The 22,154-nt window shown below is 47.4% G+C and overlaps 1 protein-coding gene and 2 long non-coding RNA genes across 5 annotated transcripts; 2 read left to right on the top strand and 1 right to left on the bottom strand.

Annotated features, from left to right (window-relative positions):
* Positions 1 to 243: 243 nt before the first annotated feature.
* Positions 244 to 4,913, top strand: LOC118160794. Its single transcript, XR_004747677.1, has 2 exons — positions 244 to 931; positions 1,044 to 4,913. It is a non-coding gene; the product is annotated as an uncharacterized LOC118160794 (long non-coding RNA).
* A 5,534-nt stretch (positions 4,914 to 10,447) lies between these two features.
* SMKR1 (small lysine rich protein 1) lies at positions 10,448 to 16,360 on the bottom strand. 3 transcript variants are annotated; one of them, XM_035315781.1, is made up of 5 exons: positions 16,181 to 16,360; positions 15,815 to 15,917; positions 15,626 to 15,683; positions 13,034 to 13,233; positions 10,448 to 11,340 (listed from the first exon to the last, which is right to left on the bottom strand). In XM_035315781.1, exons 3-5 carry the CDS (start codon positions 15,626 to 15,628, stop codon positions 11,127 to 11,129), a joined length of 417 nt encoding a protein of 138 aa, XP_035171672.1. In that variant the 5' UTR covers positions 15,629 to 15,683; positions 15,815 to 15,917; positions 16,181 to 16,360; the 3' UTR covers positions 10,448 to 11,126. The 3 variants fall into 3 exon arrangements, 2 of the variants coding, with proteins under 2 accessions (XP_035171672.1, XP_035171673.1); XM_035315782.1 differs by having other exon boundaries at positions 16,211 to 16,323; XR_004747676.1 differs by having other exon boundaries at positions 11,214 to 11,340; positions 12,852 to 13,233; positions 15,815 to 16,351.
* A 3,724-nt stretch (positions 16,361 to 20,084) lies between these two features.
* Positions 20,085 to 21,608, top strand: LOC118160798. The gene is made up of 3 exons (XR_004747680.1): positions 20,085 to 20,785; positions 20,911 to 21,062; positions 21,355 to 21,608. It is a non-coding gene; the product is annotated as an uncharacterized LOC118160798 (long non-coding RNA).
* The last annotated feature ends 546 nt before the right edge of the window (positions 21,609 to 22,154 follow it).

The following is a 22,154-nucleotide window of genomic DNA, read 5'->3' as shown; positions in this document are numbered from 1 at the left end:
GGGGGGGGGGGAGGAGGACGTATGGCGTCATAGCCCGGCGCCGCCGCCATGAGGAGGAGGGCGAGAGGCTTGGGGAGGGAGGAGGGGGGGCTGCCGCCATGTGGGGGAGGTCGGGGGGTGGGGGGGGTTGAGGGGGTTTGGGGGGGTTAATGGGGAGTGGGGGGGGGGGGCGCCATGTTGGGGAGGTCGCGGTGTGGGGAGGGGGAGAAGGGGGCGGGGGGGAGGCGCCATCTTGGGGAGGTCGCCCCGCGCCTCAGGGAGGCGGGCGGGAAAGCCCTGAGGGGGGAGCCGGGGTATGGCTGGGGTGACCCGGCCGCAGCGAGCCCCGTGGTGGTTTGCTGTCAAAAAAAAAAAAAAAAAAAAAAAAACACGTTTGGGAACATTCTGGCTGGCTGCTCCCACCTCCACCCCCCCCCCAAACCTTAGTTTGGTGGTAGGAGAAGCCATATTGCTGAGCTAATCCGGGTTTAAAAATAGCACAAAGTAACACAAAACAACACAAAACTGCACTTTTTTTGGTACCTGAGGTCTAACATTTCCTTGTGTTGTGGCATCAAGGTTCAGAAACCTGTATCGGGACCCCGGCCCTGTCACAGGAAGGTGTCTGCATTCAAGGGCAGCCTGTGGTTTCAGTGGGAACCTGAAGCGTAAAGCACTTAAAGCTCAGGAAAAAGGAAAAAAAATACAAAAAAAAATGGTACAAAATAGTAAAAATGGATCTAAGCGTGATTTATAGGTGGGAGTCTTAAGGAGGGACTTCAGGCTGATGCACTGAAACTGTCAAATTTAAGACGCGTTCTCCTCAAGTAAAGAATGGCGTGGAAAGTGCAACGTGGACGGGTGCTCGAGAGAAAAGTCAACAGAAGCTGCTTTACAGCAGCCTGGAAAGCAAAATATTTTCACTAATGTTCCCTTCATAAAGATCTTAGATGTACATTAAGCGCTCTGCTAGAGACCTGACAGGTCAAAGAGTCAGTAGACTTTTACATTACAGCAATCGTCGTTTTATTTTTGTTGCACAGACATTTTTTTTTTAATTTCAGGACGTCAGCCTGCCATCTGTGCCTAGTAGAAACCTCATCCTTGGGTATGTCACTGTACTAAAAATGATAATATTTTTCTCATTTTACTAATATCCAATACTGGAATTTTACAGCTTCCCTTGGAGCATGCAATACCAATCCCTCTAAAATGGAACATATCTCACATGCCTACCAGCTCCCAGCACTCTGCAAATTGTATAAACTAATAGCCAAATATAGAAATAACTTCATCCCATCGGCGGAATGAAGCACAGCCACCAATTTTTCTATTATCAAATACAATAAAGCGATTGTAAATGGCTTCCTAGGGCAGGAAGTTATGACCACACGACAACCATCCGAAGATGCAAGAATATGGAAAGCACAGGACGAAAACCTCTCAGAGACGTGCGTCGTCTGCAGAGCCAGCCGAGGCAATTGGCATGCATGTCAGGTCAGCGCGGGATCGAATGTCCACTCTGCAGTCACACTCCAGTTGTTGCCTCTGCAGTGCCCCTGCATTTCTCTGGGAGCTCTGCAGCCACGTGCACGCTCTCACAGGGCATTTTTGGGGGGGAAAAAACACCTCTGCTTTTTGCACCAATGTCGTCTTAGCCCATAGACTCGGTTACTCTGAGTTTGGGGTGCTCTGGATTTCCATTGTTGGTCTCCCATAGGTACAAACTGTGGATCTGGGCCAAACGATGACTTCCACCGGTTGCTGAGATGAGTGTAGCTTTCGCTGCAGGGCCACGGAGGTGTCTTGGCGGGGGCTTGCTGCTCTGTGAAGACAGGGTAATGCCCTGCCAGTGCAGGCAGACGTAGAGGCAGCTGATGCGGACTGGAATAGCTGTGGAATTCCCTTGTGCTAATCAGCAGTTTTGGAACGGGGCCACAAGCACGGAGGGCTGGGCCTGTGCCACCCGGCAGGCCTGGTGCAACCTGCAGTGGGCTGGAAGGAGGAAGGTCACTTCCCTGTGCATCACAGGAAGGTAGAGTCACGTGAGACACCAAAAAACTCTCGTAATGGTAGGATGACAGAATACTGGAAGGCCTTCCGGAGGCTCTGGAGTCTCCCCCGTTGAAGGTTTTAAGAACAGGTTGGGCAAATGCTGCTCAGGAATGCTGTAGGTAGAGTTGCTCTTGCCTCAGGGAGAGGGGTGGCTGACATGACGTCTCAGGGTCCAATCTGGCTGCATATTTCCCTGGCCACATGTTGCTAATTGGTTTGGAGTGGGCAGATGAACCTGTGGGCTTGTGAAAGCGCACCTCTACAGGGCAGTGGCTGTTGAGTGTGCTTGGCTGGGGCTAACACGTGCTCGTTTCTTCACCACACCTCTCACTTATGTGAAAAGAAGAGAGCAGACAGGACCCAAAGCTCTTGACAGGGAACGACGTTCGTTTGGGATGCACCAAAAGGGGCCTCGAGAGGCAAATTTTCCCAGTATGAACGAACTGACGCTGCCTCAGGAAAACTCAGCATCAGCACTTGTTTCCCCAGGTTCTCGTGGAGATCCAGCGAAGCCCAGGCTGCCTCATGTCATAGACCCACGGGGTAAGGGTTGGCACAAGGCTAACTGCAAGTACAAATGCGCATTTTGCCAGCAGAAGGGTAGGGAGCTTGGCTCACACCCTGCGGGGATGCCAGGGCTGGTCAGGACTTGTCACATCCAGCAGAGAGAAGGAGGGGAGGAGGTTAGCTGGCTGAAGGCAAATGGTGCGTGGTGGGAAAAGGGAGTTCTGGTGGGCAGGCCCAGAAAGGCTTAAATCTTCACATCCTTGCTCTGGGAAAACGTGGAAGGGATAGCGTGGGGATGAAGTTAGCCATCTACCTGACAGATGTGCCTGCTCAGGTGCTCCGAGGCTGTGGGAGAGACGTCGGGGGACTCTGTACAAGGTGCTTTAGCCATTCACCTTGTCTTTGGCTGCTGAATTCTGGTCCAGAGCAAAAAAAAACACAGTAACAAGGAAGAATTGCCTAGCAAAGGGTGAAAGCGTGAGGGGACTGGGAGTGCCTGTGTCAATCAGCTGCTCCCTTTTGTAGGAGGGGTGGCTTAGAAGTGGCAGCGTAAGAAGTGGCTTTTGGGCTATGGCCAGCGGCATCAGGTCTGCCCTAAAAGCACCACCTTGGGTGACAGATCTGATGTTTTCAGGTGCTGTGGTGGGGTCAGTGCATAAATACGAGCCCAAGGTCAGCCTGCAGTGAAGATTTCTCTGCAGGTGTGTGGCTATGTTACAGCCAGGTTTGTAAGTGAGAAAAAAATAAGGATTTTTAGGGGTCACGGAGATGATGTGTTCAAAAGAGAATGAGACACGTGCCCATGCTAGCATGCTTAGCGCAGCTCACAGACCAGCTCAACCCAAAACATTGCTCCCATCAGCTGAGCCCATGTGGGGAGGAGGGAGATGATTTCTCCAAAGAGTGTTTTGGAGACACAGGTGTAGCTTTAGGACCTGCTGAACGCGCCGACTTGCTTGTTTGATGACAGCAGACATTACAGGGAGCGGGGGCCTGCTATCTCCCTGGGTTTCTACAGGAAGGTTGGTCTCTGGTGTGCTGGAGATGAAGGAGCTGCACGTGGTCGTGCAGCGGAAGACATGTTCCTGGCAGCAGCTCTGTTCTGAGTCTGTTTCCTCCAAAATGTCCTAGCTGCCTCAGAGTTAAAAAATCTGCTGCTGCCTGCTGGCACTTCCTAGCTGCCTGCGCTTGCAAGCGGTACGAGGAGGAAACCCAGCCACTGTGCAACTTGGATCATCAGGAGAGAAAAAGCGGATCCGTCTTTTTTTCTTGCCCGTGGAGTTTTCGTGCATCTCAAGCCCACAGAAGAGAAAAGCAATTGATTCACCCACTGTGCTGTCAACAAACCCCCTGATGATTTAGCGCTTTTGTAACCGAGCAGTTTTTAAACATTCACAGTGCAGGCTGAGGAGGAAAACTACAGACACAGCTGCATGGCTTTTTCCTTTTCTCTCTTTTTCAGATGAAAAATAAATAAATAAAAGGACGCATCCATTGCTTTCCTTTAATCTGAGTCTTTGCAGCAGTGATTGCTCAGTAATGTGCAATAAAACAGATTTGCACGGCTCATAAAGAGCCAGGCTCGTTTTCGTTACCCTAGGGAGAATGTTGACAGAGCAGTGTGTTCGTTGGAAGTAGCCTTGATTGGGCTCTGGATGCCACAGCTTCTCTGCAGCCAGATTAGGCCAAAGCCAAGTGAGTTTGGGGAAGATTCCTCTGCAGGAAAGCTCTGTTGAAGTTCCTAGTCACCAAAATCCACACAGGTCCACTCTGGAGAGCTGCTACTGGAAGGGCAGTGGGTTCCTGCAGCATCACCCAGAGCCTGGCCTCGCAAACACAAGGTTCTGGTCTTTCACCTGAATATCCCCTCTGCAGTTTAGATCTTTACACCTGCTTCTTCAGCTTTGTGCTGCGGTATCTAATGACACCCCTCAGGTATTTTCAGCATGTTTTCTCTCCTCCTCCTCAAATGTAGTTCGGTGAAGTTCTGCATAGGCCAATCTCTCATTTTTTTCTGCACAGAATATGACAAGCACCTGAACTCCACTGTTACAGAACAAGATGGGGCAGGGTGAAGAGTCTGAACAGAACGTGAGCAGCCCTGCCAGCTACTAGAGGGAGGCCAGTTCTTCAAGTTTTCTATTACTTAATATATTTGGTCTTTTTTTTCCCAGATTGTCAGTTCTTCCATGAAAAAGACACGTCCAGAGCTTTGTTCTCTATTTCAGGTCAAGTGCCCCAGTAGCCATCTCAACACCAGTTTCCGGTGTGGCCCCTCTGGGTGGTTTTGCTGTACCTCTAGCTGTACGGCTCACCCTTTTTTACAACTCCTTGGCATCGCCACACAGAGCCAGCTCATAATTTCACCTGTGGGAAACCCTAGCATGGAAAACAATCAGGCAGTCAGCAGTTAATTCCTGAAGATGTATTTTCTTGGGTGGTAATAAATGATTTTAGGACTCTAATGCATACTTTTTTTTGAAATTCTTTTGAAATACCTGGACCAGCAGTGCTCTGGGGCAGCCTCAAGCCTCAGATCATTTCCCTGGGGAGCAGGTAGGGGTTAGAGCAGAAAGGGGATCTGTGCTATGGGCTCTCGAGACCTCGATTCTCTCAGCAGCAGGGAGAAGGTCTCAGCAGCATGGTGTGAAGATCTAGAAGGTAACCCAGACTGGGGCCTATGATTCTGCAACAAAACGGGGTCCCGACGTGCAGCCACACAAACGCTGGTCTTGGGGACAGCAGCTTCACTTGTGGTTCCTCTTTCGCAGCATCCAGGAACCAAAAGCAGTCTGGATTTTGGTCTTGCCTTGCAGCAACCTGCCTTTTCACTTCTCATAGCTAGGGATTAATTGTTTCTATTCTGCCAGTGCCCAGAGTATTTGGAAATAAAAGCCAGTGATGCTGGCTGAGCGCCATGCTCTCATCTCTGTGAAACAGCAGGAATAGTAACAACTATCGGGAGAGACTGGCACGCCAGAACCCACGTATGTATTCTGTATAGCCTTTGGTGCCTTTTTCTTGCAGCTATGCACCAAACTGCAGTCGATCTTAGAGCAGAAAGAGTTAACGGAGAGACAAAGATGAGGCACTAAAAAAGGAAGAAACGCGCTGGGAACTTTGTTGGCAGGAAGCCTTTTCTCTCCCATCCCCACATGCTGCCTAGAGCTTATTTTTAAAGGCATTGATAAAGATTGCCTTTTAATCACTTCTTAGGACAGGGGTGGCCTGGTTGTGACTCGAGTATCTAATGCCCGTGCTGAAGCTTGTCCTGCAGGATCACAGGATCATCTAGGTTGGAAGAGACCTCCAAGATCACCGAGTCCAACCTCTGACCCAACGCCAACAAGCCCTCCACAAATAACCTGCTGCTCTGATGCCTTTTGTACAGGGCTGCAAGCCTGCTCTTTGTGAGATATCCCTCAGGTCCGATCCGCTTCTCTTAGGGAAATGAATTCCCCAAACACTCGCTGCAGGCTGATTACACCGAGCTGGATACGTATGATTTGCTTTTCTTCGTTACTCGAGGCAATTTTGCCTAAACCATGTAGCGGGCAGGGTGATTTTCCCCTGGCTGGGCTAGCTGTCTGAACACAATTCCACTCGGCTATTATTAGCGAGAGTGAGCAGGGCTGGGCTTACAACTGTGCAGGAGTGATAAGCTCAAGACGACTGCACTTCCTCTCCAAGGAGCTGTCTAGCTCTGCTCGACTCCTCCGCGTCTGAGACGCCGCCGTCCCCGAGTCAAGAGGTATTTTTGTACTCAGAGCGGGGATGCCCACAAGGCGCAGGCCAGGTGGGTTCCTATTAATGGAAGGCTAGACTGCATCCCTGACGTGATTTTACCCTCTTCATCCAAGCCGCTAGAGTCACTGAAGTTCTCAAGTTTTCTGATGCCCGTTTTTATGGCCTTCAGCCCCAATTCCTTAGGGTCTCCAAGCTGTGGCCGTGTTGGTTTCCCTGGAATCTTCGTTTTGTAGAGAACGTACATTTCTGTGTCCACACTAAACCTCAGTTTGCTTTTCCAGTTGACTCTTAGGCATCGCAGAGTGGGATCTGTCTCACTAGACCTGGGTTCCTGTGTCGAAACAGGGCTCCCCGGGCTGCTCTAAGTCTCTGTGTACACAGAGTCAGAAGAATCACATCCTGAGCTCCTCTTACCATATGAACTAAACAATCTAGATGGCTAGGCCAAACTTGGCTGCAGATATTTAGATTTAGGGGAGATGAATCCCAGGAGTCTCAGCTTTATGACTCCCATATAGCAACATGTGAGGAGAAAAACTGCACGTCAGAGCTAATTGTCACCCTGTGCTGATGAAGCAGTAGCACTGGGAGGCACGGAGGAAAACGAGAATAACAGGTTTAAAAAATGTGACATTGGAATGAAAGGCAAAAAGTAGTGCACTTTTTTGTCGTAAAGAGCTGAAATGAAGGAATTTAAAGGGAAGGGAGCCGTAGCAATCCTCACTTCACAAAAGAGCACTGTGAAGACAATGACCTGCGGGTTGTGACTACTGGCGGGCTCAGGACGAGCACAGCCCCGCCATGTGTAGGCGTGGGAATGGCCCTGGAGCTGCGTGAGTGCTGGATGACCCTGGGCACTCGCTCTTGCAGCTCCCAAAATATATCTTTTCAGAAGGTGCAAAAAACCCTGGATAAAATATCCCAGGAGCCAAACTAATACATGACAGAAGAAGGACTCTTGCCTCCATGACCATTTCTGGTCACATTGTCCAGATGAGTTAGACCCCACAGAAAGCTCAAGGGTTTTTACTGGAATAAAGCAAGGAGCCTCACACTTACAAAACTAATATACCCCAGCAAAAAACGTCTGTTGAGGCATTGCTTACCTTAAAGATCTGAAGTACGAGGTAAGATTACACAAAATTAAGGTCACTAAGGAGGCAATACTGTCAACAGCATTAGTAGACACGGTGATTTCATAAGGGTTGGCATTTTGTTCCTTTCATTTCTGCAAGCATCAGACTGTTGCCAACAAGCAGACTGCAAGTCACGTCAGAAGCTTTAAGCCAACCGTAACTCTCCTGATGGAGCTCTCGTACAAAGCAGCTCGTGGCAAGATAATTCTCTTTCCACAGAAAGGTCACGCTAAGAAAGATAGGAACATGACATCATCTACACCACTTGTGATCCAGTCTTCACTTCGGCTGTCTCAAGGGCTGAATAAAATCTGTTTACAACCCAGTGAAACTGGAGATAACCCCAGCAGGTCCTTCCCCTTCTCCGATGAGCAAATCCATCCTACACATAGAAAGCTTTCCCACTTGCTCCTCCACAACAATCTGCAGTGAAGGATACATTCAGTCAAGAAAGGGAAACCCCCAGAATCCTCAGACAACACACAACAGGAATTCTCTGGGTATGTACGCGTTACAGTTTCAAGAAGATTGGCCAATCTACGTAACATTTTGAACTGCCATTGAAAGAAATCCATAGAAGCCATCACAGAAAACATTTTGTGTAAACAAGCAGGGCCCCAGATCATTCCTGGAATGCAGCGAGCAGTCCAAAGAGCTCTAACTGTGTATTCAACATGCAAGTGCTACATCATGCAGCATCTGACAGTACTACGTCCATCGGATCCGACGGACATTTGGGCAGATTTATTCTGCAAACATTTTTTTTTTCAGACCAAGAAAGGTAAAGAAACTCACGGAGAGCTTTTGTTTGGTTCTGTTTTGTTTTCAGGAATGAAACACTTCAGCAAATGAGCTGGTTGCCATGAATGTGGAAAAGAACTGTCAGACTTTCTGGTCCAGACATGGTCAGGCAGAGATATACCTATGCTGCGGACAGGCAAAGCGAGGTGAGAAAACCCATATTTAAAGCCTTATATTTAAAACTCACAAAAACAAACAAAATCAAAAGACAGCTGCAGTAATTACTGTAATTAATTGCTTACAGCTTTAATGCAAGCATCAGTTTAGTAGCTTGTGATTTAACGTCTCAGTACGCATGGAGAACTCTTCTCCAGTTGGCCCTTCCCAGAACGGGCTCTTCCTATTACATGATGTAGAAGAAGTACCCCCAAGAGATGCGTGACCTATTTGAACCACCCTGATTAAGACTTTTTTGAAGTTAAACGTAATTTTCAACGTGCACTAAGCAGCATTAAGTATTTTTGCTTTCTTCTTAAAATCCAGGTACTCCATTCTAGCTACCAGCATTAAGAAAGGGCTTCCTTTCAGCTTGTCGGAGCACTTGGCCAATCACCTGCAGGTTCAGCTATTAAAAATATTCTGACATTCAGTAGTAATTACAGGTGAACTTTTAAAGAATTTGGTTCAAGCATTTTCACTAAAGAGCAAACTGCTCCATTCATGTCACATAATCATATAATACAAGGAAGCCATTGTAGCCAGGTGCTGCATGAACCATTTTTCTCATTTTTCTTACCAATTTCTCTCTTTTAGTGCCAATTACAGCTAGAAGACAACTGGGAGACACGCTGACACAAAGCCACTTTTTGCATAGAAAAAGATTTCACACTCAGTTTATTCTAGCTTGGTCCTGAATATATCAGACCAAAAAAGTAAATAAAAATCCCTTTGGTTATGTTCCTCCTGTAGTCATGTCGCAATAACCTAGAAGGAACGCTGACGACTTAAAGGACTGTATTTTACTTTAAAAGAATAACCAAATTATGTGCAGCCTAAACCAAAAAAAAAAGGAGAAAAAAAGGTATTTTCTCCCCCAGATTCTCTCATGACTAATCTATGGTCTGAGGCTATCAGGGGTGGCAAGACCTTGTAAGCTTCCTCTAAGGGGATCATCAAAAACATCTACAAGAAGCAGGACTCCTGAATTCACTGAATATCTTCCGAAAACTACCAGTGACTGGGTAGCACTAGGATGCAACAAAAACACCTCGGCATCTGGAATGGAAGGCCTCAATAATCACCAGTGTCACAGTACCCAGACCACACGTCTCAGAGGGCACCCACCTCTGCAAGTTCTCACCTTTTGTTCCTTCCAGTCTCTGTCGAGCAATTACTAGTGAAAGAAAAAAAGGCACAAGCTTTTTCTCAGCCTAAGGTGAGAGGCTTAGAAAAAAAAAAAAGACATTAAAATTCAATGGCATTTTTTGTTTCGGAGGAACATCTGAAATGGCAGTGGGAAACCAGGAAAAATGGGCAAATGAGACAGGAGTTAACCTACCAAAAACGTTATTTAATTTATTTATTTCTGCTGACACTGTTCAGGGCCAACATCTAATATATATATTTTGGACAAAAGCTTTGTTTTGTTTTTAAATTCACTGTAGTAACATCTAGTTGCACATAGTGACCTTTTCATTATGGAGATAGCGTTTATGACCAAGAAGTCCTCAGCTATCCTCCCCTAAGTTGGAAAATAACAGCCAGGGCATATCTTAAAGTGAGACAAAAAGGGTACATGGCACTCCTCAGGCGTTCCTTATGTCTCCTAAAGATCCACGATGTTGTTCTTAAAGTGAAAATAACATGCTAGGAAACAGCAGGCAATACAGAAGCATTGACTGAAGGATGTTCTAATACCAAGTGTGGTGAATCACGTCTTGTTTTTTTAACTGCTATATAAATAGCCATCACTCTGCACAACAACAGTCCTGTGGCCCTCCTTCCCCCCCGTACCCCACCCACAAACACGTACGTCAGCACCCAGTGTATTTTTAACAGCCCGGTTTCGGTATACAACTTCCTCCAGGAAACGTTAACCTCGCACGCTCAAAGCAGCACGCTGCACGACTGCTAAGTAACAGCAGCACGAAGGAAGCCCGACTTCCAGAAAAATGTCTTTCTGCAAGATGACGCACGCAATGCTGCCAGGTTCCCTCGCACCGTGCCCCTAAAGCAAACGGCCTCTCCAGCGTCCAGGTTCCCCTCAAAAGATTCTCCGGGGATTTGAGCAGAATTGGCTTTATTCGCCTTAAACTCGGCTTATAAATTCTGCACCCCGGCGGGAAGAAAAGCCTGCATAGAACCGAACTCTTACACACTGTGATACGACAGAGGTATCTGCGTCATCCAGCAGCAACAGGCTGCCTGTGAAGTCACGTCCACTTGAGCCAGACTGCCCCTTAGAAGCTGGCAGCAGTCTGCAGCACTCCGAAGCAACGCATTCAAACAGAGAATCAACGCATTTGAAGGCCAAACTTTTCTTTTGAGGTGTCTGTTGGCATTCGTTAACCAACAGGGAGCCTGCAAAACCGAGATGGATCCAGGCGTGAGAGAGGTAAAAGGGAAAAAGGAGAAGAAAAAGCATTGATTTTTCAGCTTGGGATGGTTGGAAGGGTTTTCCCTCTGTTAAAGAAATGAATGGCAACTTTTCAGATACACTAGAAAGCAGAGTCTTTGTCCTTTGCACTTTGCTGGTCACCATCTGCTGTGCTCAACTGCACCACACAAAAAGCAGATTTTTTTTTTTTTGGTTTTTAAAGAGAAAACCTATAATGGTATTTCACTGTCTGTTCCAGTCACTTTTGCAAACTAAAACTTTGATCTGGAGTCTTGAAATCATCGTAACTCCAGTCTGTGATGGCTGTAAAAAAGGCTTTGCTTACTTTTAGCAGTCGTACCAGATCAGATCCATCTCGAGCAGCATGCTCCTGACCCCTGGTCGGGTACCAGCTGCTTCAGAGGAACCCGCGCGTGGTGCTGCCGTAGGTAGTTGTGGAGGAGGTTGCCCAGAAGGAAGTTGTTTTCCCAAACGTCTGCCCGGCATGGAATTGCTGTTAAACTGGGCTCTTCATTTTGGCAAGAGCTTGTACCGCTCTTCAGCTTCTCCTCCTGCAAACTGACCAGAAGCAGTGAAACACTGACAGCGGGGAGCTGCGCTGAATTCAGGAGTTCCTGCCTTGGTGCGTGGAAACACCCGTCCCTTAAAGTTCTGTGTAGCAAGAGGGAACAATTTCATTTATTTATTTTTAAACTATCAGCTTGAGATGCTAAGTACAGGGAGAGCGAATTCTGGTCCTCTCTCGCTTTGGAACACTGTTATAGGAGGAAATAGTTGCAAGTAGATGCTGTGACCAGACTTCCTGGTGGGTGATGGGGAAGCAAGAATACGAGTAAACGCTGAGGAAGACGCATCTATGAACGGAGCATACTGCAAACCACCTGACTCAGCAGAACTTGCCAACGACAGGCTAATTGGCAAGGAAACAGCATCCCCACCATGACTTTCTTGACGTGTAGATGAAAGAAATTTGGTGGAGTACTGCAGTAGCCAGCAGTTGGCCTGCAAGCAAGGCCACACAACTATGATTTTATCAAGATCTCTTCATGGAGGGAAAAATTTGTAACATCAAGCTACCTGGAAGTCAGAAAGGTGCTGCACCTCCCCTTGCAGTTAAGGCAATGAGAAACAGCCTCGAGGGGAATCCTCCAGGGCTGGCTCACTGCTCTGCCAGATCTGCACCCGCAGACCTTCAGCCCCAAGAAACCAACTGCAATGCTGATGTGACACTTCCTGTGCGCCTCGCAGTGCCGCTGGGCGCAGAGAGAAGTCTTGCATGCTCACAGTCACTCGAGTATCCGAGAGACCTGGGACATCTCCCCTTACAGTAACTGCAGCAGATTCTCTTTTCGTGGATTCCAAGATTCCAGCCATTTTGCATTCCTTCCCATCTCTGCACGGCCTCCACCAACTCCGGACATTCCAGTCCGTTCTCTCGACATGCTGCTTTGCAACTCACCAAGGGCTGCGTTAAACTGACGTGGAAACAGAGCCAAGCAACTGTGAACTGCAAGACAAAGCTTGTGGCTTCCAGCCAGGATGTTTGGGCCACGAGTTGGTACCGTAAGGGGAGACCTGGTAGGGGAGCTCACCATCACCTCTAACTGTTAACACATCACTGACAACACCTGAGCTGGATCTCCAGGTTCTCGCTACAGCCAAAGGAGGGCTGGCGGTGCGTTCACCGGAGCTCCAAGCACCGCTCATCTGACCGGCAGTACCCACTTCCTTCAGAGTGAGGTGAATCACCCAGATACATCGCATAGTTCTCCGTTGACCCAGAAAGGGAGCGCTGGGTGACTCAGAGAAGCTGATGTAGAAATATTTAACGCTGTTGGTCTTACTGTGGCATCCACCTTCTGAGCTCAAGTTTCCACCAGCACTGGTTGAAGCAGCTGGAGGTGCTCCATCACTAAATACAGAGCGTACTGGGGAGCACTTCCCATCGGTGGGGCAAAGAAAACCCCACCACAAACCCTTCAGACTGCGGAGGCACAACATTTTATTCCATACAGAATGAGAGGGCTGAGGGCCACGGCTGAAGTTACGATGGCACAGATGTCACTCACCACTTGTCACTCTCTGCTTGAGCTACGTAAAAGTGTCTTTGTACGGACACAGCAGTGATTACAGCAACGTATTTGAGCTAACCACTGGAGGTGTCAGTATGAGTCTAATACTCCAAAAAGCCTCTTCTTCACCGGGGAGCTTGGTTTCCATCGTGTGCTTTCCTTCCCAGCCACCTGGTTACTTTCGTTTCTTCCCCTTCTTTTTAGGGGAGCCAGGCCAGGGAAAGCCCCGCAACTCCAGGCAGGCGGGGGCGTTGTGGCAGATGTAGTAGGCATTGAGCATGGCAGCTGGGCTGAGGATGTCCACGTCCTTCACCGCCTTCTTCCCTTTCTTTTTGGAGCTCTTGCCTTTGGCACGCTTGGGTTTACTACTTTTACCTGCCTGCAGAGAGAAAATGACCACAAAAACACACAGTTAGCTCCCTGTCTGGATTGTTTCGCTTCTGGGTAGAGGATCCTAAGACATCCTGAACAGTTTCACTGCATCATGGTCCTGGCTTGCAGCATTAGCTCAGAGCCTCTCACCAGACTCCTGTACTCTGTGGTGATTTTATATATGGACTACCAAGCATTAAAACACTTCCACCAAATCCATATTTGCTCTGTAGCCTCTAAGAATCTTTCAAGTCATCAGACAGGGATGATTAGTGTTCCACTGTGCTTCTGTCTGGCTAAAAAAAAAGGGTTGTGCATAATGGCAATCAAACATCCCTTTCAATTGATTTTTTAATTAATGCATTATTGAGACGGCCCTAAACGAAGCCTGTGTTGTGTTTTCATCCAACACTGCGCGTCCGGTTGTGCCTCTGGATGAGGAACTGGAAAAGCAGACAGCTCTGGTACAGCTGTGGCCTCTTCAAGGCACCGTGAAACAGCTGCTCCTCTACCACCAGCGGTAACACAGATCTAACAGAAGCTCTGCCACTCTCTGTGGAGGAAGCGGGGTTGCCAACACTCCTCCAAGCCGTGGAGCGGGCCAAAGACTCCTGTTAACTCCACCTGAGCAGTGCTGGTGCCCGAACACCCAGCCTCGTGCCTCCGAGAGGGATTTGCCAGCCTCTGATTCACTCCTGGGATTATTTTCTCACCCCCCCCGGGCACTCCTCACAGGAAGCCTGGAGCGTGAGCATGTGGAAGACGCTGCCTCCAGGCACTGAGCAACAGAAAGCAGCTCGGGGACACGCAGGGATCTCTCCTGGCTGCTGTGTGGGCAGGAAGATGGTGATGGCAGCACGAAGCCACAAGGAGGGCAGTGTCCCACGAGTGCCGAGGACAGAGCGAGAGTTTGTCCCAGAGAAAAGGCCGGACAGGATTATTTGCACATCATGAGTGACCAAAAGTATTCGATACCTGGTCTGACGCCAAGAGTACTTTTCGTACACACCAAGTCACCTTCTGCATCTGCCCACCCATTTCTGTTATGTGACTAGTTTTGCACACCACTAATTAACAGCTCTGTGCAGTTCATTCAAAATAAAACGGGTGCAAAGGCCGTATGTGACTATCAGCTGGGCACAAACCAGGCGAAGGCAGTACGTGTGGCGTATTTTTCCAGGGAATGAGAACTCAGGGGTACAATTGTCAGTCAGCCAAGAGCACGACGTGAGCGAATGCGTGTAAGCAAACAGAAAAATAGAAATCATGAGGTCCATATAAAACACACCACAAGAAGAGAACCAAAAAAGACAGACCAGCAGAAAATACAGAGCGAAAGCTGCAGATGCTGGTGGCATTGTTCCTAAAGTTTCAGTCACGCAGACTGCAAACTACTTGAACCCAGACATGCATCAGAGAGGGCGACAAGCCTTTTATACAGACCTTAATTGGACAGAATGTGTTGAATACTTTATGTGCTGGAATGTGTACGCTTCAGAGTGGATGCTTACATCAGATTCTTCAGCCAGCCTCCTGAACCACGCTGTTTGTGCTCCCAGCATGGTCATGGGCAGACTTTGTGAGCATTAATTAGGTTCCTGGTCAGAATCTGGCCTGTAGCCGATCTTTCAAAATAAAAAAGGTGCTTACAGGTAAGGCGAAACTGTTGTAATAAGTCTGCAGTGAGAAGCAGGGAATGTCTTTGGTCTAAAGCTGACTCACTGCTCCTGCTGTCTCTCTGCAACAGATACCTCTGACCTCAGGGCTTTGAATGTCAGCAGTCAGTCATTGTCAGCAACTGTCCTTTCTCTTATTAAATGTGGTGGCATCGGAAAGCTGCAGTCTGCAGTCAGCTCACGCGCTCCAGCACAGCCTAGAGAGGGGGTTCCCAAAACGTGGCAAGCTAACGAGCTCCTCCAGCACAGCACCACAAACGCTGTCAGAAGTCACAGCTCGTGCGTGCACACGCACATAAGGCGGTGCCGGAGCCACCGCGTGGCGCACCAGCCAACAGTCCCAAAATGTCTTATGGATTTATCAGGCAACCAAAGGTGAACAGAGTGCTGCTCCTTTTTGGCAGTTAGAGGCAGGTCTGAAGCCGATCAGAGTTCCTAACTCTTCAAAAAACACCAGGATATCTGCATTTGTGTGGTGTTTTCATTCACCCACGAGGAATTGGATTTGGGGCTTTCTAAGACGCCTACAGAATTTTACAGCCTATGTAAGGAGTGAGAACAGCAAGAAAAATCGAAAAAACAGAATGTGGGGGCATATTTGCACAGAACATGAACGTGTGCAGGTCAGGTTATGCCCTGCAGCCGTGGAACGGAGCCTTTGGGATATGAACACCCCTTAAAATGTGGAATCAACACACATCGAAAGAATCAAACCTGCATTACCATGGTTAAGTCCTTTCAGTGAGCTGGGAGACTCCACACTAAGCCCTGACGATGGTCCCTGCAACACACAATCACGTAGCGAGTTACACATTGTGCAACAAATTAGTATTATTTGCCCTAAACTTTAGTTAGAGGATAAAGGCAGTGGGAAAATAGGGCCTCGGAGAGCCAGGTCTCGGTGTGCCATACCTAAAAGCACAGAACCACCAGTGAGGTAACTCTGAGCTCTGCCAGGGTCCAGGACTCGGAGCTTCCCTGCACAGACTTTGTGATCTCCTCTAGCAGCACATGCCTGGCCAGGGAGGAGAAGAGAGGAAAGGAGAGGGGAAAAGAGCCCAAAATAGCCCCCAGTGGCCCCACAGCAAGACCCTAGTAGCAGGTAGCAGCAGGGTAGCACAGGGCAAGATCCCACAGCCTCCCTCCACAGCTCCCAAAGCCTTCCCGTCCCCTTTTCCACGCGTGAAAAATAATAAAAAATAAAATTTCATTAAAAATTTTCCTCAGCTTCTTCCCGGCCGGCTGAGCGGCGCCCACCCCACAGAAACGTGGCGCTACCCGCAGGCCCCCGCCCTGCCGGCGGCCGACCCCTGGCGCTGAACGGGTCCGGATCCCGATCCCGATCCGGATCCCGATCCGGGTCCCGGTCCCGGTTCTGATCCCGGTCCCGGTCCTGATCCCGGTCCCGGTCCCGGCCCCCCCCAGCCGCGGCGGCCCCGTTGCCATGGCGCCCGCCCACCCGCGCATGCGCAGCGAAGGGCGGCGAGGCCCAACCCGACCGTTGGTGCAGCAACGGCCGCCTCAGGAAAAGGGCGGGAAAAAGCTCCCCGCGCTGAGGGAGCGAAACGGCCCGCGGAAGGGCACTGGAAGAATAAATACATTTTTTTTCTTAAAGCACCACAATAGTTTTTATTTTAGAGAAAGAAATTGCGTTTTTTTTTTTTTTTTTTTTTTTTTCTCCCAAAGGTGATGGGAAAAAATGGGGTTTCACAGTTTTAAGTGAGCTTTTGTGGCAAAAAAAAGCCCAAATTTTTGGGCAAAATGCCTCGGGTTGGGGTACTTGTGGGCAAAAATACAAAATTGGGTTGGGGTATTCCGAGCCTCAGCTTCTGGGCTGTGCTGGAGGAGGCACAGCTCACACCTCTGTGGGCTGCACTGCTAGAATTAGGGGGTGTTCTCTTTGTTAAAGCCTCCTGATCTAGCGTCACGTACCACAGAAACATTTTTAAAAACGACCTCTGGTCTGGGCTGAGTTGAGAACCGCCATTTCAGAGAGCGGGCATCAAATAGAGCTTGGATGTTTTCCAAAAAAATCCCTTAGAGTGATAAAAAATTAAGCTGATATCCGAGGTACAAGTGAAGTTGAGGGGTCACAGGGAGGAGCAGGCAGCTGAAGGGCTGATTTTGGTGCCCTGCACCTTTTTTAGAGATATTTAATTTTTTTATTTTTTTTTTCCACAGCCAGGGTATTAACACACAAATACCGTTTTTGTTAAATGCTGTGGCGAAGGCGTGAGGGGGGTTTCCGTTCCACATCCCTCAGCAGCAGGCGTTCGCTGCTGTGCGCTCCCATCTGCAAAGTGACGGCAGTCCAAGTCACAAGTGAAAAGTATCAGGAGCTGAATCACCTCATTAAAACAAATAAGTACAATTAAATAGCTCGTAATCATACTATTGCCGAACCCCAACACTTCAGTGACTCTGCCTAATTGCTGCCCAGTTCCATTTTTCTCTCAGATGTTAGCCTCTTGGAATCTGCTTTCTTGTCCGTAAGCCTGCAGAATGCACTTTATCGTATTTTCAAACTTGTCTTCAAAATCTCTACAGGTAAGAGCTTGGAATTTAGTGCCGTTTCCTAAGGAAAAGGGGCTTGTAACACCACACAGGCTGCCTGTCATCCCCTGTGCCGTAACTTTCGAACCAGCTCTAACCGAGTTTGACACGAAGCCAGGAGTTCAAATATATTAATTTCCTATGAGTTTCATGAAAATTGTCAGCTGTGCCGAGCGTGGGAGACAGACACTATTAATATCTCGGCTGAGGAAATGTCAGCACAGCTCAGCCCTTCTCTACTCGCTTTGGCAAGAGCACGTTCCTGCCGTGGGGAGGACAAAATGGTATTTAAGGGCAATGGGACGTGAACCTGTAGGAAGACAGCTTCGTTTCAGAATAATTTCAACATTAAAAAAAAAAAAAATCCCTTAATTTTGAGAGCTGGAAGCTATAAAATAAGTTTCAAATGACAGGCATTTTAATGCAATGGTAAGTACTGCAGACCTATGTGTAATTTTTTTAGCTTCTTTTTTAAAAAAAAAAAAAAATAGAAATGAATTTATTTCTATTTTATTTATCAGATATAATAGCCGTCCAGCCTTTGTTTTCTCTCCTAGTCTGAGAATGGTATATATTACAGTGTACTATATACAAACATTTAAGTAAATCAGCATTGGAGAGGATTCTAGGTAGAAAAAATAATTCTGATTTACCGAGACGCCCTGCCATCTTACCTGCTCTTCCCCTCTTCCTGGCAGCTACAGAGATTGTTGGATTTATCGCAAACATTAATTTCCATCTCATGTAATTACAATGATTAATCTGCATTCAGTCATTGTTTCGGATGCTGGTAAGTGATGTGGTTAGAAGGTATGGAGACTCTGTAAAGTTATTTAATAGTGATAGAAGGGTGGATATACTTGGTTAGGAACTGACCAGCTCTAGTAGAGGAAGTGTTTGCAGGGAGAGTATCTCAGTCCGGTGTGCTGAAAATAGGAGGAGACATGGAGAACGAGCCAGACCTGTGACCTACTACGTTAAAGCATGGATTAATAAAGAATGACAGATCTCCCAAAAGTGAAAGCAAAAGAAGAGATGAGAACAATAAGGAGAGCAGGAGTCGGTCCAATGCATTAAGAGAAGTAAACATATCAGTGAAAGGAATAATGGGGTAGGGAGGAAATTTTTGCAGGAAAATAATTACCTGCCTGTGGACTAGATGTCAAAAGAGGGCAAAGTGACGGGATTGAGTGTGACTGATAAGCTGCAGCAAAATATACCTGGTGATGACTAGAGGAAGTCAAAGAGCAAAGGCACTGCTCAGCAAAACACTGGTCTAATGATTATCTCTTTTATCAGGAGGGAAAGCTGAGCCAGGAGGGCAGGCCAAGTGGAGAAGTGAGACCAGGAAACTTTGGAAATAACAACTGGGTCATCACCCGACACCACGACTGCCTCAGAGCCGGGAGAGAGCGAGGTGCTGCTGAAGAGGACAATTTGAAAGGCACTTTTGAAACACGGAATATAAACCATCAGATTCCCTTTCATAACTGCTTTCTGCTGCCGTGAGTGGGATGCAGGTCTTGTTGCACAGGAGAAAGTGCTATTGGAAGGGAATTGCTTTCTGATCGGTGGGGAGTATCAGACTTCACTGAGGCTAATGAGCACGTTACCTCCCTTCTATTCAGACTAAATGATGGAGCAGCTGAACTTCTTTGTCTTCAGCTGCAAAGGAAAATGAGGGATCCCGTTACCCTGTATCATACACCAAGCTTGTCAGGGCAATGCAGAAGACGAATTGTGGACTAAAGAGGTTCCTTGCCATTTGAAAAAGAACAAGGCCTTGGGATTTGGTTAGTCTGGGTGCATCCGTGGCTGTTTTTTTCTGTGGCTCTGTACTAACGCAGCTCCCACATTCTTCATCGTGCTGCTTATTTCTCTCCCATTCCTGCCTCTTAACAGGCCACAGGCAACGGAATCAGTCAGCTTCCTGAGATGGAAACAGTCCTGCCAGAAAAACCTTCACTGCTGGGGAAAATCTCAGGGGAATCCTGGTACCTGATCAGAAAGAGCCAAAAAGGACAGAGAAAGAAGCAAAAGGACAAGAGAAAATAGGGAAAGGGTCAGAAACTTGGCTCAGAAATACTGTCTGTAGACTTTCTAAGTAAAACACTTTTGAATAAAGCTTGGGAATAAATAAAGAAATGATGAATTAATAATGAATAAATAACAAAAAATATTTTTGCTACGTGCATGGAAAAATGATTTTACGTAATTTTCTAATCAACAAACCACATGGCGTAAAAGGAGTGATCGTAATTACACCCATTGTCTCCTTTTAGCAGAAGCAACTGTCAAGATAATGCATTTTACTATTAAGGGTAAAAAGAAATACCAGCAATGACAAGTCTGTCAGAAATTAGATCAAGCGTACAAAAATTAGCCTGCGCAGTCAACTTGGTTTTTGTAAAAATACTTGGAGCTGGCTACAAAGCAAGCTGCTGTTTACAAATGCGAGGGCTTTGATAAATAATTAAGGGAGGTTGCTGCAAACTAGGAGTATAATAAACCTGGCCTCGTAAAAACACTGCTGTAGTTACAGTTTGATAAATAAAGAGTGCTTTAGCTCTGGCAGCTGTTAGGTGAGGACATCTCACTTAATTTTATAGAAATATTCACATAAGGGGACGGAGGGCGACTAGGTTATGGTCCTTTTCACACAGAGAGCGGAAAATTTACACAGGGGACCGCGTCCAACTAGAGAATGAAATGACTACTGAGACCTAGTGGGAAGAACATGCCTCCTTATGTTCTGTATGCCAACGAGTTGATAATATATATATATTTTTTTTAAAAAAAAAAAGCTGTCCCATAAGCCATGGAATTACTGAAACCCAGTGTCACAGCGGCGTGCATCCCTTCCCTGCAGCCCCCCTCCCCTGTCCTTTCCCAGCCCTGAGCCCAGTTCTTTTAGGACTGGGCAGCTGGTCCCTGCTGATCCGAATGAGAAACTGAGCTGCCCCGCTTTGCCTCGGCTGGGGCATTAGTAGGGTCTGCCCCTCCGCTCAGACGCCCCCTTTCACAACTCTTCTGAGATCACATCTTTGAGGCCTTTTATCCTTTACTCAGATTTGTGTGGAATCGGCTAACCAGCTCAAAAATTGCTTATAGAGGACTGAGAGAGTAGGAGCGCAATCACCCGTGCCTTTTATCCCTAGGAAATGAGGCTAAAATTAGGAACAGAAGCATCTGAAGGTACTGACGATACTGACTTACCAGCAGCAAAGCTTTCTGCAGCCACCTGTGGGCTGAAAAAAAACCTCTGCAGACGCCGTTTCAACAGAAACTGAGCACATGCAACCGTTCCTGGAATCAGCAGTCATGTTTGGGGTAAGATAAGATACGGCTCCTTCAGCTGTACGAAACCAGTAGAAAACTATACTTTGCAACTTTTCTTTCCTCTGTATCAAAATGGTTATCCCATAATTGCTGCCTTCTAACTCCTAGATTTGTAGGGAGAAGAAAATCCTCGCTGTGAAGAAGTTTTAAGCTGCTACCAGCTTGCGGTTTGAGAATTCGTAGCAGGGTGGAGACTTCTCTGGTACTGCTGGAGGAGCAGCAGCTCAGGCTGTCAGAGCGGGTAAGGGAGTGTTCTAGAGGAGCCTCAGTGAATACACTGCTCGAATGTGTCTAGGGAAAGCCTTGGCATTACTACCTTGACTTGCATCTGTTCGTAACTAGAATAAACTTATTAAATAGGTTCCTCTCTTCCTGTCAAAATGGCATTTCAGCCCCACGGCTGCTTTGCAGCGTGCTGTGCGGTCTGTAGGGAGACCTGCAGCATTTATCAGCCTGAACTGACACCCACGTTGCCCCTCTTTCCCAAAGAAACCCCCACAAAGCATGGCCTGTCTCGGTAGACATACAGTCTCTGTGATAAATCCGTGATGAGATAAAAGCTAGAAGTCTACCTTTCCCTAGTTGCTTTTTTACAGAGAGGTTCGGTTTTTATATAGAGGCGTATCTCCAGAAAGCTTTACGTGGGGTGGAAATGAATAGTGTTCAAAACATAACAATTCATACAACCTTCCACCACAGGGATCCAGGTAAGAATTTGTATTTCTCTTCCATACCTCAGTAGAGATGGAAGGCACTGATAAGCTATGGAAACCTCATATGGAGCAGAATTTAAATATAAAATGCAGAAAAATGAGCGTGATATCAAAGAGAATAACCAGCACCCACACAAACACCAGGAGAAGGAGACACTTGGTGGTGGGGAGGAGCCGTGAGCCAAATATGAAGGGCTTTTCTAAGTTTCTGATTCTTTAATAATTAATCAAATCCCTTGTCCCGTTGAAGAAACACCTCCATGCCCTTAGTTTATTAAGGCAAAGGATTTGATACTTTGATAATACTTCCTTTACATTCACACTTAGCTGTTAGGAAATTAGACGGTGTTCTAAACCACTCTAAAACAGAGAATAGCAGAGCAATCATAAAATAAGTGGTGCAGCTGGAAACAAATATTGGGACTATTTCCATGTGGGGTCACCGTGAGACGGAAGGAAAAAAGGAACAGGCGAGTGTCCCGTGTGCCAGACCATGTAATACCATGCAGGGCTCAGCTCAGCTCTCAGGACCCTGGCCTGTGGGCAAAATGGGGGAAAAAACTGCATATTTGGGAGGAAAAACAGATGAATCATCACAGAGAAAATCCTAAACTGTCCAGTTAGTCCTGGGCTCTGTCCCCTAGCAC

This window comes from Oxyura jamaicensis, chromosome 1 (assembly GCF_011077185.1).
Source record: "Oxyura jamaicensis isolate SHBP4307 breed ruddy duck chromosome 1, BPBGC_Ojam_1.0, whole genome shotgun sequence".
Taxonomy (NCBI): domain Eukaryota; kingdom Metazoa; phylum Chordata; class Aves; order Anseriformes; family Anatidae; genus Oxyura; species Oxyura jamaicensis.
Note: the sequence above shows the minus strand (reverse complement) of the source record. Positions and strands in the feature narration are given on the sequence as shown.

Coding starts and splice junctions, on each gene's coding strand:
- SMKR1 (XM_035315781.1), bottom strand. Junction 11,341..13,033: donor AAGAAGGGGAAGAAACGAAA/GTAACCAGGTGG, acceptor GCTTCTGGTCAG/TTTGCAGGAGGAGAAGCTGA.